This window comes from Alligator mississippiensis, chromosome 10, assembly GCF_030867095.1.
Source record: "Alligator mississippiensis isolate rAllMis1 chromosome 10, rAllMis1, whole genome shotgun sequence".
NCBI classification, from domain to species: Eukaryota; Metazoa; Chordata; order Crocodylia; family Alligatoridae; genus Alligator; species Alligator mississippiensis.
The window spans coordinates 36,260,284-36,277,093 of NC_081833.1; the positions used below are offsets into that span (position 1 = coordinate 36,260,284).

A 16,810-nucleotide genomic window follows, 5' to 3' on the forward strand; every position below is an offset into this window, starting at 1 on the left:
ACTTCATGATCTGCTCAGGTCCCTTCCGACCCTACCATCTATGAAACTATGGAAGACTTGCAATGCCTGCGGAGAGGTGTGTGGCCCAAGGATTGGACCCTTGAGTCACCTCCAGACCCATGGCCGAGCCGTGGTGGAGCTGGGACAAGGGCTGCCTTCCCCGGCACGGTTGCAGAAGGCAGGGCAGACGGGGGGCCGCGGAGACGGCCTGGCCGGAGGCACGAGCCGTCCCCAGCAGCGGCCTGGGAGGCTCTGAGCCCGCGGGCGAGGCAAGGCCCAGCGCGACCCCGGGTGCCTGCGAGGGAGCGGCGGCGGGAGCCGTCGGGGCGGCTCCGCGAGGCTGCGGCGGGTCCCTCGGGCGGGGGCGGGGGCGGGGGCGGATCCGGGCGGGGCGAGGAGCACGTGTCGCTGCCTCCGGCGGAGCCAGAGCCAGGGTCGGGGTCGGGGGCGGCAGGCGGGACAGCGGCGGGCGCCGGCAGGAGGCGGCGGCTCCCGGCTCGCAGCGCAGCGCAGCGCAGCGCAGCCGCCCGGGGCCACGAGGGCGCTGGGGGTCCGCGCCCCCGGCCCGAGACATCCACCCGCGGAGCCGCCGCCGCCCCGAGGTTTGCGATCGCGGCGCGCGGGGCGGCCGGGCCGGGCCGGGCCGGGCCGGGGGGGGCGCGGGGCCGGCGGCAGCGGCTGGGCCGGACCTCGCCGGGCGGGCGGCCGGAGCGGAGCGGAGGCAGAGTCCGGGCTGGAGGCGGGCCGGGCTCCGACGCTTCGCGGCGCGGGGGGAGCCGGGGCGGGGCGGCGGCCCCGGGGAAGCTGCCTCGTCCCCTGCCCGGCGCGGGGAGGTGCCTGCGTCCCTCGCCGCCTGCGGGCCGGGGCCGGGGCTGGGGCCGGGGAGCGCGCGCAGCGGAGGCAGAGCCCAGGGACCCGCCACCGCGCCCGCGAGTCCGGCCCAGGTCGGCGCCCCCGGGTGCGGGAACCTGCCCCGCCGGCTTGTGGGGCGAGCGGGCTCCGGCAGTCAGGGCAGCCGTGTCCTCCCTGTCCGCTAGGCACAGGAGAGCCGCCCTTCGCTCCCCCGGCTCCTGGGGGCTCACACAAGTGTGCTAGCGAGAGTTAGGGGCTCAAATGCCGCAGCCCCGGGGCCCAGGGCGGTGCCAGGGGCTGCGAGCAGCGAGGGCACGAGGGAGGCCCGAGCACCCGGGGCCGCTGGGCCGAGAGCTTCCAGCCAGGGCTTCCCTGGAGCAAGGGCATCTCCTGCTGATCCAACTACCTCTACCTGTGCAACGTGCAGGTTTTGGTGGACGACGATCCAGACAGCACCAGCCTTACTGAGGAGTCTGGAAAGCGCAATAGATGAGGAAAGGCTGGAAGAACTGGGATTGCTTAATGGGGGGGAGGGGAATATGGTTTGCAGGCCACATTTGGTCCGCCAGGCGATTTCATTCGGCTACCAATTAATTACATCCAGCCCAGCCCATGGCCGGCTCTGCTGTGCTCCTGGTGGGGTTGAGTCCTGCCTGTTCCCCGCCGGGCAGCGCGCTACCATTCCCGCCTTGTGCGCAGGAGGGGCCCAGCTGCTTGGCTGCCCTCTTCCCCCCAGAGGCGCCTCATGTCCCTGCTGCAGCACTCTGGGCAGCAGGCAGGGACGTGGCGGTTGGTGGGGGGAAGCTGGGCAGGCGCATGGAGCCCACGTCAGCCCGGTTCCACTGCGCGGCACGGCGCGGCGCAGCTCCTGTGCAGCTCCCAGGACTTGTAGCACCACAAGCCCCATGTGATGGACCCGGCAGCCTTCCCCACTCCCTGCTGCCACATGCGGCTCCCAGGACTCCGCTGGGCATGACAGACCCCCATGCAATAGAGCCAGGCTGGTTCATCCCTGCTCCCCGTTTCCTGATGGAGTCCTGGGAGCTGCACATGTCAGCAGGGAGCGGGGCCAGGCTGCCAATTCCATCACATGGGACTTCCCTCTCCCCCAGCCTGCAATGCGCAACTCTGGCCAAGTCCTGAGAGCTGCACATGATATGCAGGGAGCCCCGTGCAATGGAGCCAGCAGCCTGGCCCCACTTTCTGCCACCACGTGCAGATCCTGGAACTGGTTGGAGCCCCGAACTGCACAGGCCATGAGCACCCCAAGGGCCAGCCCCGGCTGCTGCTCTTGTGAGCAGCGGGGGCTGTGCACCATGGGGGGCGTGTGGGAGGGGCCCCCACACACACCACCTCCACAACCCCCCCATCCCACACCATCCCCCCAAGCCCCCCCACTCCCTAACACAGCCACACCCCCCACAAACCCTACACCCACCCACCCACACACGATATGCAAGAATAAGAGATTATTTTGAGCTATTATGCAATCACCTCTATATACACTATGCAAACACATGTACATCAGGACAAAAGTATTTTTTGAAATAAAATTAAAATACAAGAGACCCTCGCTATTCATGGAGGATACGTTCTCGTATCCCCCGCAAATGGCGAAATCCATGAATAAGGCACTGCGTTTATGATTGCCATCTGCATTCATGAACACGGTGCCCCTGGTGGCTGTGGGGGGCACGGCTGTGATGGCAGGGGCGCAGTAGTGGTGGGAGCCCAGAGGTGGCAAGTGCCAAGCTTAAGGCCAAGTTGCCTTAAAAGGGGGCAACTTCTGGTGGCAAAGGTCAGGGGCTAGGGGGCAGGACTTCCAGTCCCGAGATGGCAGCCAGGGAGTGGGGCACCCGTCAAGGGGCAGAGCTACTGTTGTGCCCCTTGACAACTCATCAAACCTTGTTAAGTGGCCCTCCAGCCAAAATAATTGTCCACACCTGGCTTAATCCCAAACAGGGGAGACTGAGAGGGGGATTTGACAACAGTCTTTGAGTGTAAATAATGTTGTTGAATGGTGACAGATTCGGGTCCCAGGGGTGGCCGCAGCATGTACAGCTCCTGCCTGGCCTCTAACTCGAGGGGCCGTTACCTCCTTTGCTCCCCTGCCACACCTTTGATGTTGTTATTAGGAAAGGAGGGAGGCTGCCCATGGGACCTAGAGAGATCCTGTCATTGTTCCCATGTCAGGCTTCGGCCTTCTTGGCCTCTGGTCATTTTGCTCTCGCTGAGCCCTCTAGCCCTAGTACACTGACCAAATGAGCTTTGGCCTTCCCAGTTTTTTGTCTGCCTTCCAAGGCCTTTATCTGTGCCCTCTCTCAGGCTGCTGAGCCTCCCTGGGCTCTCTGTCTCTCTCTACCTGGGCCCCAGGACCTGTCTGCCCTGCTGTGGGCCTTTGGCCCTCTGGCCCCTAAATCCAACTCTTGCCCCTCTTTGGGCTCTGGGCTTCCTGGCCCCAGTCCCCAGGCCTATCTATTCCAAGGCCTACTTCACCCCTCCCGGGTGCTATGGGATCACCTCTCACAGGCTCTATAAGATTGCCCCTGTGGGCATGCTGGGTGTCCCCCCACAGGCACTGTGTGATTGCTGCACCCCACTATGCACTCTGGGACCGTCAAGCCACCCCTAACAGTCCCCCCAAATCACCAGGCACTAGACCCTGTTGGTCCCCCCTGGGGCCAGACAAAACTGAAACCAAACACAAGCTGTTCTGGCTATAACAAAACTACTACCCAACCTGGGTCTTAATCAGCTGCTAGACCTCAGCTTCCCCAGCTGTCTCAGGGCCTGGCACACTCCTAGTTTGCTTCCCAGTTACAGGCACCTCCAAAAACCTCTGTCCCTGCCCAACTTCCATGGTCAAGTTTCCTGCCCTAGCTCTGGTCCTGCCTTATATCTCTCTCCCAGGGCACTGCCCCTTTCTGGTCAGGTGACTCGTTTGGGTTGCTTGCAAGTACCTGCTAATTAATCGCCTTGGTTCATCTCTCTGGCAACCCAGTACTAGCTGCACCCTGCCTGTCCCCCAGGGCTCTCCTTGGGCTGTTTCTCCTTTAAAGTGGCAGAGCCCCAGGCTCTCTTACAGTCCCTGAGAGGGGCTGTAGTATCTCCAGCAGTGGAAATTTTCAAACACAAGTTACACAAGTGTTTGTTTGGGATGGTTTGTACAAAGACTTCCCCTTGGCTAGGGATTTGGACTAGACAATTGAGAAGTCCCTCTCAGTTCTGTTTATCCATGTCTCTTTGCCATCTTTGCCAGGTTTCAAGCTGAGAGTTAACCACACTGCAGGGTGTAGAGATGGCCCAGGCTGGACTTGCAGTTAAGGCCAGAGTATCCAAGGCACTCAGTCCAGAGAACCCAGCAGTGCCTCTGTGATGCTTGTGGGCGGATTTTCCAAAGGCTCTGCATCCAGCCTGGCACCTGCAGCACTTAAACAGTCTGGAAACCTGGCCCAGAAAAAATCCCTGCTTTGAGTACTTGCCATCTGTACATGCAGGGTTGCTCTGTATGCTGGGGGCACCAGTGCTGATCAGCACGGCTGGTTCCCCATGAGGATGAAGCCAGAGCCTTTGCTAAATTGAACGCACCTATGTTCTGGTTTTATCATAGGCATTTAAAATAGCACTTTGCATCTCCAGGGCTCTACTATGGAAATCCATATTGGACCACCCCTCTCTATGCCACGAGGCAGCTGCTTAGCACCAGGGCATCAGAAGCTGGCACTCCTCATGCTGTTGTACCAGTGGTAGTGAATCTTTAGCCACAGCATTTCATACTTCTCTCCCTGTTACTATTAAAAGGCAGGACTCCCCTTCCCCCCCACTCAAGTACAATATGAAATTACTTTTCTGGAGGTCCAGGTATAAGATCCAGGTATGGTACACACTGTCACAGTCTTACATTTACCATCTGGGCAAATCACAGCTTGGCATCTCCAGTGACAGATCATCAGTGCAGCTGACTCACAAATGCCTGGTGTACAGGGATAGTGACTGAGGATGTTCCAGTGGAAGCCTGATGCCCAGTCCTTCTTCCTGCTGGCAGTAGAGATGCCCTTCCAACACCAGATTTCTCAGACACAATTTGGGACACTTGAAGGGTGCTGTTGGAGGTGACTGGCCATCAGGACCTGATTGTGATAAGGTACCCTGTGCCTTGTGTGTCCTGGTGCCTGAGGTTCCCTCATGGGGCATGTGAGGTGGAGGCCTTTTATAGGCAGATTCCCATGCAGCATAAGCAAGGGGAAGATCTTCCCATTGTCCAGTTTTCCCCCTGCCTTTCCCTGCCCGAATCCCTGTTACTGCAGGTGCAGCCCAGAAGGCCACCCCTGGGGGAGCTGGGGTGTCCCTCACCAGGAGCAACCTGCACTTACTCAGCCTGCTTTGCTGATGGGTAAATCAGTTCGTTGATGAACTCCAGAGAGCCCTTGATGGGCCAGGGGTGAAATTCTGATCCTCATTGGGTAAAAGCTGGAATAGCCCCTTGAAGCCAACTGAACACTTTGATTTATGCTAGGTAAGAGGCTGGCCCTTTGCTTTCAGGGGAGCTTTGCTGATTGATGTTAGTCTGGGCTTTGCCTCTGAATCCCAGCAGAGCTGAGTTGGTTCACACCAGCTGTAGGGCTGCCCCTTAGACTCCAGTGGAGCTCTGCTGTTTGCCCCATCTTAAGCCATATTAGGGCTCCCGATAGGGCAGCATTTCCCACAGCTGTCAAACCCAACCCAAACTGGACCCAGCTGCTGATCATGTGGTCAGGGAAGTGAAAAATAATGAACACGAGTTGGCTGCCACGCGCTTATCCACCCAGTGCATGTTGCTTCCCTGTCACTTCAGTGTAGCAAGCAGAGAGGCAAATGCCGTGCACTAGCTGACTGCTGCAGGGCCTAGTACATGAATGGTATTTGGGCCATGTGAGAGGTGTACTGTCCAGCTGGAGCTGGTGTTTGTGTTCAGTGTTTCACCAGTGGTGCAAAGTCACAAGGAGAGCATGAAGGGAGGGAGGAGGCTAGGGTTAATGTGAAGGATGCATATGGGCATAGGTGTCAAGTATGTAGGGGCCCAAGGACCCTGGCCCCCCTCAGCAAAAGGGTAGGGTGACCACCCATCCCTAACTGGGTGGGACAGTCCTGAAATGGGAACATCAAGTTCCAGTCCTGGGCTGCATGACTCTAGGACAGCATTTGTCCTGGATTCCCAGTATTGTATGAGTATTTGAGTGAGTATTCACATGGCCAGGAAGACAGCCCCAGGCAGCAGGGAGGTCTATGGGGAACGGGGCAGATTGAGGCCCCCTTGGTGAGAGAGGAAGTGGGGCAGAGGCTGGGCCTGGGGGTGCTGCCCAGCTAGGGCACTGCTTGGGGCCATGGGCTAGGGCAGAGAGCAGGAGAGCCACAGACAACTTGCCCAGGAGGTGGGGGAAGGCAGGGGGTGGCTCCCTGCTGCTGCATGCACTGCTGGGAAGGAGGAATGTGGGGATCACATATCCCCAAGATTTGTGCACGGTGCAGGCGTGGATGCCGTCTGCCTGCTGTGGGCTTGGGGCTCCCTGCCCTGCTACCCTTCCCCTGGGAGCCCTGCACTGGCCCCACCACCATGTTACGGTGCCCCCTGCTTGCTCAGCAGTAGCAGGAGTGGCGGTGTGGAGTTGTGCCCCCCGCTGCTGCCTTGCCAAGGCAATGTCACTAGTGCGCAGCTCCTAGGGGGAGGGTAGGAGGGTGGGGAGCCCCGAGCCCGCAGCAGGCAGCCTGCATCCGCCACCGTCCTTGCCACAGACTCTGCTCGGCTCTGCTCCAGCTGTGCCATGGGAGAGGTTGTTGGGGGGCATCATCTTAGGCCCCTCCCCACCCCCAGAAAAAATAAAAGTTGGTGCCTATGCATATGGGATTCAGCTACAACTATTGAGTGAGAGAGGCCTTATTTTGGGGCACTCCAGTAGCTGTATAGACTACTCATTTGGGGGTGTGACTGGAGGCCTGCTCCTGGGGTGAGGCACCCTAGGGCTAGTGGTGCTTCTGCAGTCAGGGGGAACTGCTCTCAGGGGGAAGCACTTACTGACACCAGAACTGGGCTGAAGGTCCAGGTGAGGCAGCAGGGAAGTGACTTGGAGGAGGCTGTAGAATGCAGTTGGTCTCTTCTGAGTCAAGTCGCACCCTCCAGTGAGCTGCACTTCCGGCCATGCGTGTAAGTCACGCCCCTTTTGCACATTCACAGAATGCCGCGGGGGAGTAGTGCCTCTGCCTGGTCCCTTACACCCTGGTCACACCACTGCTGTTTGAGCCATTTTTCCCCTTACATGCCTGATGCTAGTAGGCTGGAGGTAAAGCTGTGGGCTATGTCTGTTGGAGGTGGTGCCCACAAGGGAGTTTCCTATTGGGGCCAGATCTTTAGCTGGTGTAAACTGGAAGTGCCCAGGTCAAGATCAGTGACCTGTTGCTTTACACCCCTCGGGGAACTGGCCCTTCATTTTTACACTTCCCACCAAAAGCAAGTTCCCCAACGATGTGTCTTCCTTCCTGGCTGCAGGGTCAGCAATTGTTGTCTCCCTTCCTGCTGAAAGCTTCAGGATTGGGCCCGGGTGATGAGAAGAGCTGTGTGTGCACCAGCCCTGCAGCAGCCAGTGAAGAGGTTTCCATCCCTGTTGTTGCTCCCACCTTTTGAAGCCTTTTTCTAACCTGGCCTATGGCCTAAACCTGGTCCCCACGTGCTGGATTGACTCCTGGTGACATCCCTCTGTGCTCACTGGTCTCTTGAGGGTCAAAGCCAGAGCATTGATGTGCTGGAGCTCATAATACTGTGGGTCTGTCAGTACTTTGTATTGTTCTCCCTCCAGCCAGGCTCACTCAGGCGGTGCTAGCTTCTAAGCAAGTGATTTTAACTTACTGACGTGAAGATGGACCCTGGGATGCTCTGCCCTCCCAACTGGGATGGGCAGTCTGACAGGAGAGGTTCACTTGCTCTGGGATTTCCAGCTGGGTTTGTCAGTGGAGTCAGGGTGGTTAATGTAATTGTGAACCGTTCTTACCGCAGGTATTAATGAAGAATTCACTCTGGAAAGCCACAGGCGCATTGAAGAAAGGAATTTCATCCCTAATGTAGACATTAGGAGACTTGTAAAATGTAGATTGCATGTTCCAGAAATGATCAGACGACTGCAGACCATAGCAGTGGTTTCAAGCTGTCATTCTGTGATACTGTGTCTATGTGTATACGTGTAATGTGAGCTTCCCTTTGGGTCTTCTTTGATACACACTGGGTGCATCTGCACATGCATTAAGGTGCTTTAAATTTAGTACGTTCAATGTGAGGTACAAAAGAAATGTGCACTAGACTGCCTTAATGCAGAGTAACAAATGTTATGATTTCTAATTGATCCTTAATGCTTAGTAACCTACTTTACTGAACATTGGCATAATTGCAGTTTTGTACATGATGTTTTAATGTGCAATATAATAGTCTACTGCACATTAAACCGCATGTGTAAACGCTTCCACTGAAACCTGGTTTAAGTCACCCAGGAGATTTGCAAAAAGTTTGATCAGTAGATTAAAGTCTTTAAAGTCTTTAAATCCAGGTCAAAGAAACTGACTTGGAAACTGACAATAGCTTTGAAATCCAGCCAGCGCTGGCGTGTTGAGTGAGCGTGATGGGGAAGACAGCAGAGTTCTAATCTACTGGTGATAAGAATTTAGATCTTATCCTCATGCCTCTGACCTTGCACTAATCTGAGCTGCTTTCCCTCATGTCCCCTTGCTCCTGTCTCTTAGGTAACATTGGGTCTATGCAGCTTTTCTCTGCATCTCTTGTTACAGATCCCAGGTTAAATCAAACGCAGTGCGGAGGGACGGTAACAATAGCAACAAACTCCAGGCACAGCCTTCAACCTTCAGAGCCTCCTTCCTTCCAGTGCAGCCCCAGACATAGTGCTGTGGTCTGGGCCTGTCCTCTTGGCCAGTTGAGATGAAACAAGCTGCTGCCACCTTTGTGTTTCTGCTGCAGTGAGTGTGCACAAAAATCTAAGCCGCAAGGAGAAATAGCTTCTGAAATTGGCTTTCCAGGCTTCCAGTGAGGAAGCAGGGGAGTCCTTGGCATCCCCAGAACCCGCACTGGCCTCCCCCAACTTAGTCACCTGCAGAGGAGACAGGAGAGTTTCTTGTGTTTTGGGGGCTGCCCCTTCCCCCCCACAACAAAGTGCAGTTATAGCCATGTAGGCCTGGACTTGCTCTGCTCACTACTGGATACAAGCTTCGCCATGAGACCGCTGTGCACGTCCTTAATCTGTAAGTAAAAGGGGGCACCCGTGTGCTCCCCTCTGAACAAGGAGGGGCTCATTCATGGTTTCTGCCAAGGTTTGGTGCAGCTTGAACTAGGTCCAATGACCTCACTGCGATGTGGTTGGAGTCCCTTGTACAGGTAGACCCTCATGCTTCAGCTGATCCCTGTGGCCTCCGGGTCAGTGGGAGCTCCGTGACCCAGGTCCAGCCTCCATCCAGGGAGCAGGAACCGTGCTGGGCTCAGGGGCTCACAAACAAATAGGAGGGAGACTGTGGAGCCACTGCCGAGCCCACTTGAGGAGCATTAGGGGTGGGATGGAGGTCAGGTCTGAAGCGCAGGAGAAGTAACAGCCACAGGCACCAGGTCCAGCAGCTGTGTTCTACACAGAGATGTGATGAGGCCTTCATGTGGGTTGGGGTACGTGAGCGCTCTCTGCCGGACACTTCCAATCACAGCAATTCCTACAGAAAGCACCAGTTTTACTACCACTAGGAGGCTGCTGATTCCCTGTTCTAAAGCTAACATTCCCTATATCCTGCTCCCCAATATCCACACCTGCACACAAAGGAAGAGTTGCCTCTGCAGCACCAAAAAACAGCCTCTTCCTTGTCCTCATCTTCCTCACATGCCCCCTGCTGCAAACTCCCTCACTGCATTGCCAGCTCTGCTCAGCCTTTCCTGCACCAGACTGTGTGAGGGAATGCCCTGGGCTGGGCCAGCACAGAGTGACACCTCTTGTTTCCCCTTGGGGGCTGCTTGGCAGATGTCCTGGCTGTCTTGGGGCTGGAGGCTGTAATGCAGAAGGAGTGTGAGATCGTAGGGATTCTGCAGGACAAGCTGAAGTACAAGGAACGGCTCCAGTACATGGTCAGTCTTTTCCTCAGGGTCACGCTACAGCGGGGTACTTGGTGTGTGCTTTTGTCACCTTGCTCCTGCCTCTCCTGCTGGGGATGGCCCCTGGTCCTGCTTGTGCCTGAACCCTTGCTGGCTGCTGGGGAGCCTGGCCTGTCGCCAGAGCTGTTACTGGGTGTTTTGCAATCTAGTAAATGCAGCGGCCACGAGTATTAGAACCTGGAGCCCGGCACTCGCCTCAGGAATCCATGGTCTGGCTCTTGAGTATGTGCCCTGTTTTCTGAGGTGCTCCGCACCCAGTAGTTCCCCTGATGCCCACCCACCAGTCAGTGCTCACCCTCCTGAGCACCACATGCAGCACAGGGACACCTGGCACATGATTTCATGGCTGCAAATTTGGATGCAGGGAGGATCATCACTAGGTCAACTGCCCCAGCCCAGGGAGGCAGGGAGGGGAGAGCAGTGATCTCTGCCACTAGAGTCATGTCTTTGTTTGCCTTTCCAGAAGTACTATTTCCCCCTCAACTACACCGTGACTGTGCAATATGAAGAGGTGCTCAGGACATCCAATGTCAGCAGGCTGGTGAGAAGTCGGCTACTGCTTTCCAGATGCCTTTTCTGTCTTTGTGCTGTTTGTCATTGAGTGTCAATACCTCCCTGGGTACAGCACTGCTGCCACCTTTGGGCTTTTTTAAAGCCTCTTACCTGGGGGAGGCCCATGCCAGGCATATTCCAGGCCTGCATCACATGGTCATGGCTGGTAGATCTACCCATGCCAGACCTGGGCAAGCAGAGCTCCCACAAGTGTCAAGAATGTGAGATGCCAGGCCACCTTGGTGTAGGAGTGCTGTGCACTCCTAGGCTCTGCATTGGGTATTTCTGAAACCAGCTTCTACCTGATTCTCATTGCATCTGGGTGGGGAAGGAACAACTGTTTACTAGCCCTGATCTCTGGAGTTCTGTAATCAGGGGCTGGTTGTCCTTATTTCACATAGGGGAGCCAGCTGCCAAAGCTGAACATGGGGATGAGAGGTGCCTTGGAAATACCAGAGCTGGGTTAGGAAAAGTTGGATTATGCATTAAGTGAATTGCAGGGATTGTCAGATCCAGTTCTGATTTTTCCAATGCGCTTGCAGGCAGTGAGCAGGGGGCAGGTGCAAAAGCTGGAACTGGGTTCTCCTGGAGTTGAGGGGCTAAGCATGAGTCGGGTAGACAAGCTGGAAAGCAGGGCACTGATCCCAGGGAGTGCTGGGGTCTGGACTGGTGGCCCTGGGGTGTTGGCTGGGAGAACAGCTGTTAGCAGGTGCAATGGAGGAGGCACGGCACTGGCTGTGGCTGGGAGCCACGTTGGGCACTGGGCTGTCCAGGGGCTGGTGGAGCCCAAGCAGCTTCCCCCAGGAGGCCATGCTCACACTCCCTTGCCAGGCTGACTCTTTGCTCCCCAGCGAGATGAGGCCATCACGGAGCCATCACTGCGGTACCTGTGGTTCCACGTGAGCTCCCAAGTGGTGCTGAAGATCCGCGACGTGCTGCCAGAGCAACACCCGTCCTGGAGCTACACGCAGGAGCTCTGTGACCTTCTTGAGGGCCTGGGCGCGGAGTACGAGAAGTACAAGCAGGTGGGGATGCTGACCACCAGTAGGCACCCATACACACACAGGCCCTAGGAGTGGTCCCTTATCTCACACAGCACTGTGTCACTGCTACTTTCCAAATGCCCATCATGAGAGGCTCCAGTGCCAGGAAAGCAAAGGGAGAGCAGAGCTGACTCTGGCAGGCACTGCTGTGGATGAGCTGCTAGGGGGACCCTGATGCCAGGCAGCCATGCAGTGGGTGAGTGATGCCTCCCTCAGCTCTACTCAGTGGATCTGTGCAGTGGGCCCATGGGATGGGACGGCAGGTGCTGTGTACCTGGCCAGGAGGACAGCATTGGTGGAGTGATGGCATAGTTAGGGGTGGGGAGTGGCAGCTGGGAAATCAGTGATGAAGAGCAATAGACACGAGGCTGTGGTGCGCAGCCTGGCAGGCTCAGAGCAAGGGCTCTGATTTCATTGGGAGCCGAGGCCCAAGGTCCAGCCTTACCCAGCAACATTGGGCTCCTCTGCGATGCACCAAGCCGGGGTGCCTTTCGATGGCTGTACAGTGTTGAGGATGCCTGTCCCTGTGCTGCCTGGCAGATGCAGTACAGTGCAGCCCTACCCAGGCAGTCAGCTATTGAATTGGAGGCAAGAGAGGCAGGCAGGCAGCTGCCAGCACCCTCCCAAGAGGCCGAGTGCCGGGAGGCACTGCCCAGGGCCAGTGATATGACCCTGGCAGAAGATGCTGGCTGCTTGGCCCCATCTGCCGGGGTGCTCGGCCTGTGCCAGGAGGTGCCGATAGTTACCTGTGACATGGCAGGGTGGGTTTTCATCAGGTTCTGCTCAGGACGAGAGTGCAGCAGGCTCCCAGGGGGTGATGGGGCTCGGGGCCACAGGGCAGCAGCCAGCTGCAGATGTGGGCAGAGCTGCCAGTGCCTGGGTGTTGCTGCCCCCTGCTGCCCTGCCAGCAGCTGCCTTCCCTCCTGTGAGTGCCTCACCCCAGAGCTGGCCCGGCCCCTTTTGCTGATGTGGTTGTACAGACGTTCTCTTTCCAACTGGTTGGGAAAGGGAGAAGGATCTGAACAGGGAGATGAATGGAGAAGAGTACAGAGAAGCTGGAGCATTGGTGGTTCAGTGATAGAATTCTTTCCTGCCATGTGGGAGGCTGGGGTTTGATTCCTGGCCAACGCAGCTTGCTGGGTTTTTTTCTTTCCTAGGCTCTCTTACAGTGTAGGGAGGGCAGTAGGAGCTGGGAGACTGCAAACTCGACTCCTCTTCCATGTGCAAACCTTACAGGAGTTTTACCAGCTGTCAGAACCTCAGCAGCTTGCCTTTCCCCCACCTTCGACTGAATTAACCACACAGGGATTGGGACCAAAGGAAAGTTGGGGGTGTGGCAGCCTAATGACTGGGTAGGTGCCAATCTTTCTCCCAATTAATCAACTTGCTCTTTCAGCTAAATGAAAGTCTTAATCACTTACTATCATATACAATTCTGGAGACTTTCCATGAGAGTTAGGGAATTTTTCTCAGGGGCCTGGACAAATTCCACTTTTATGCTTTTGGGCTTTGTTTGAATTATTATTATTATTGTTATTGAACCTTCCTTGATTTGAGCGTTGGTGACACAATAAACCAGCTCTCCCTGTACTTGTGTAGTCCTTTCTAACCTTGCTGTCTGATTGATCCCCTATTCCATCCACTCTACTTCCTTTATTCGTGTTCTTTGTTTTCCTTTCCTTTCTTCCACACTTACACACACAATTGTCTTCTCTGGGCAGTCCCATTCTTCTCTGATCACTTGTCCAAAGAATTTTAACTTCTCTCTCTCCATGGTGTTGATGTGATATCTTGTCATACCAAACTTCTCATTGTCATTACATTATTTGGTATCCATGCAATTCTCAGTAGTTTTCAATTGAACTCTTAATTTCTCCATTTTTAAGGGTCCAACATTCACAGCCACTTATGGCTACTGTCCATACAGTAGCCTGCAAAATCTTTTTGTTTTGAAGCCAGCCCCTGTTTTCTTCCTGATCCTTGGTAAGTTTTCTAGGGCTGTTCTTGCTAAGCCTAATATTTTTTGTATATCCTGTTAACATGCACCATTTTGACTAAAGACTGAGCCCAGATACACAAACAAGTTAACTTGCTCTAGCTCTTTCCTATTCATCAGCATCCTTAGGTTTTGTTCTTCTTTTCTTATGACCATTGTCTGTTGTCTTCAAGATATTCATTGATAGTCCATACATTTTTCCTAATGTATGCAATCTGCTAACCAAATCCCATAGTTCCTCAGATAATAAGGCAATCCTAGACTTCATTACCTGCATGCCTCAAATTATTTATTAATCTTCCAGCTATCTTAAGGCCTCCTCTAAGATCTTTTTGTACTTTCCTCATTGCTACCTCGGCTTGACTGTTGCATAGGTAAGACAATACTACGCATCCTTGCCCTCCACCCTCCGTGACTACAAGCCACTCCAATCTTACTCCTGCCACTTTTGTAGCTGATTTCTGATTAAGACACAGCTTCCACAGCAGTTCAACTAAGAGTAGCGGGAAGTCTTTCTCAAGCATCATTAGCCATGACTTATCATGCCCCACCAAATCAGATGCCTTAGTGAAGTCGACAAAGCAGAGATATAACAGTGGTTCCCATTCTCAGTCTTTTCTCATCATGATGATCCCTTGTGTCCTTTCCGGGTCCAAACCCTGCTTGCTCAGTGATAGTTTTTGGTCTGCTTTTCTTGGAATCCTTTCCAGAATGGTCTTTAACAAAACCTTGCTCACATGTGATACCAAAGACATTATCCTGCAGTTTATACATCCCTGGCGGGCAGCTTTCTTCATCATTGAAATATAATCTTGTTAATTAATCAGGCCACTCCCCATGTTCTGAACAGACTGCATCATGTCTACTTTTACTTCTCCACCCAGCTTGAGATGCTCTATGGCCAAATCAGTCAGACCTGGAGCATTTTTATTCTTGACCCTTTTTATGGCAGGTGTTACTTCTGCTTTAATTGTGGTGGTTCTCTTTCAACTGCCGAGTCTGACTGCTCAGTTCACAACTACTTTTTTACATCCTGCTCTAGACAAGACCTCTGGGACTGGGCTGAAGAGCTGCATTATTCAGGTTATGGGTGAGTAGAAAGCAAGTCAGAGCAGAGCATGGAGTGAGGGTCTGTGTCAGGTGCTGGTGGCTGCTGGTTAACTCCCTAGACTATTGTTTCTGCAGGGGGATATGGATATAGTTGTTGCTGACCTGGTGAAGAGGATTCATGACGCTGAGGCAGGGAGCAACAGGAAGCCTGTGAGACCCAAAGCACTGCTGGATAACTGCGTCAAGGTCATGAGGATGCTGTACAGCACTCCATGTGAGTAGTGACCAAGAACAAAAGCTTGGAAGAAGCAGAGGTGGCTCCTAGTCCGCCAGGTAGCAGGGTCAGGGGGTGATATGGAGCCCTAACTTCAGATGGGTAATTCTAGCTGGGAGCTTTGGAGAGCAAGCATTACTTACGCAGTGAAGGTCACCCAGGGGAGTATATCTGAGAGGTATGAAGGGGCTTTTGTACATTAAAGGCTGCCTGTGACATCATGTTCATTGCCCTGTGAGCTGAGCAGAAGAAACATAGAAACTAGGGTTACTCAGAACTTGCAAACAGCTGGTGACCCAGCCTGAGAGCTTTGAGTTGCCTGTTTTGCATGTCAGTAACAAATACCTCCTGTCTCTCATGCTGCAGGTAAATGGGATTCTGCCTAACATTGCAACGGAAGCATTACCATCTCCTTTACCTCTCCATGCCTTCTTTGGTCTCCATAGTGTCTTCGGCCCTCTCTTTCATGCTCCACGATCCCAGCTTCTATGTAGTGCTGTGGCTCTTGTATGTCCCCAGGGCCCAGATGAAGCCAATATGTTCCAAAGCATGATCCAAGATGTGCTACAGTCAGAGCATTGATTTGCCGTCTCAACAAAAATTGAGAGTGAAGGAGAGGTGTGAAGACCTTTATCCACTAGTGCCACATGAAGGGCTTGGGACATTTCCCTGGGCCTGAGAAGTCTGGGAAGGGAGCAGCTTCTTCTGCCATGACTAAAACAAATCCACCTCTTCTTTCTCTTGTGAGCAGCTAATGGCTACCCCTCTTGATATTTGCCACAATAGATCCCTGAGGAACAGCTCTACAATAGCAATGGCAACTTGTTTCAGTTTGAAGGCTTGTCCCAGAAGTGAGTTAGTCATCCACGTGAAGCTCCATGGTTCTGAGAAGAGGGCCTGACATGGCCTGGCAGTGATGTGTATGCATACTCTGTTCCCCATCTTGAGTGAGGAAGGCCAGCTGCATCACACTTCCAGAATACGTATTTGGGGTAGGGCCACAACAGCAGAGAGAGCTGCTAAGGGATGCTGAACCTCTACTGGATGCACTCTGGAGAATGCTGGTGACTGGGTTGTCAGGAATATGCCAAGATCCACACACTTCACACAGAGCCACCATACTTCAAACGTCACTGCTCAGTCTTATCCCACCAAGGAAGGAGATAATGACTTGGCACTGTCCTTGAAAAAGGTGGTATCAATCCAAGGCAGGAATAAAACATGTTGTCTTGGACAACTTGTGTGAGGGACCACACACAGCAATGCCTCCCATTCCTCCCTAGTGCTAGGGCATGTGACTGGGCAAAGGCCTGTGATGGTCAGTGCAACTGGCAGTAGCAGCAGTGACCAACAGTGACTTTTCCTACAGCTTGTTGTGTTGTGCTCCCCTCTGGAGTGAGCCAGTTGGTGCAGGAACCATAAACCTCCAGCAAGTGTCATGCGTGTTGCCCATCCCTCTGTCTAATCTGATTTCTGAAGTGCCTGATGTTGTAACTAAGCACTTTAAGCTGAGGCCAAGGTCTGGGGCCCTGTCTGTTCTCTGACTTGGTTCCAGGTTGAGCTTGGGCAGCAGGATGTATGTCTCCCTGGGCGAACATCTCCTTTCTATCCTCAATGATGTCACTCTGTTCTTTCTTTCAGTGTTGCCAACTGCTCTGATATATCGCGAGTCTTATGATATTTTGCCTTTCCCTAAAGCTCCAACACCAGGGGTCTCAGCTTTCATTAAAATGTACATTTCCTGCACTTGTGGTTGCAGATGCACTTGAAAAGCTGTCTGCTAAAGGCTCAAAAAATACTAAAAATCAATAAAAAGCCAATACAGAGCACTGAAGATTGCCAGATTGATGCAGCTAGAGTATTTTATAACCTGGGGG

At 54.2% G+C, this 16,810-nt stretch overlaps 1 protein-coding gene across 7 annotated transcripts; it reads left to right on the forward strand.

The window, feature by feature from the left end:
- The first annotated feature begins 512 nt into the window (after positions 1-512).
- IL34 (interleukin 34) lies at positions 513-16,775 on the forward strand. Of its 7 annotated transcripts, XM_059713651.1 has the most exons (8): positions 513-602; positions 8,662-9,129; positions 9,888-9,991; positions 10,482-10,559; positions 11,422-11,595; positions 12,850-12,965; positions 14,562-14,699; positions 14,795-14,899. In XM_059713651.1, exons 2-8 carry the CDS (start codon positions 9,102-9,104, stop codon positions 14,808-14,810), a joined length of 654 nt encoding a protein of 217 aa, XP_059569634.1. In that variant the 5' UTR covers positions 513-602; positions 8,662-9,101; the 3' UTR covers positions 14,811-14,899. The 7 variants fall into 7 exon arrangements, 5 of the variants coding, with proteins under 5 accessions (XP_059569634.1, XP_059569635.1, XP_019344559.1 ...); XM_059713652.1 differs by lacking the exon at positions 513-602 and having other exon boundaries at positions 645-8,847; XM_019489014.2 differs by lacking the exon at positions 513-602 and having other exon boundaries at positions 646-9,129.
- The last annotated feature ends 35 nt before the right edge of the window (positions 16,776-16,810 follow it).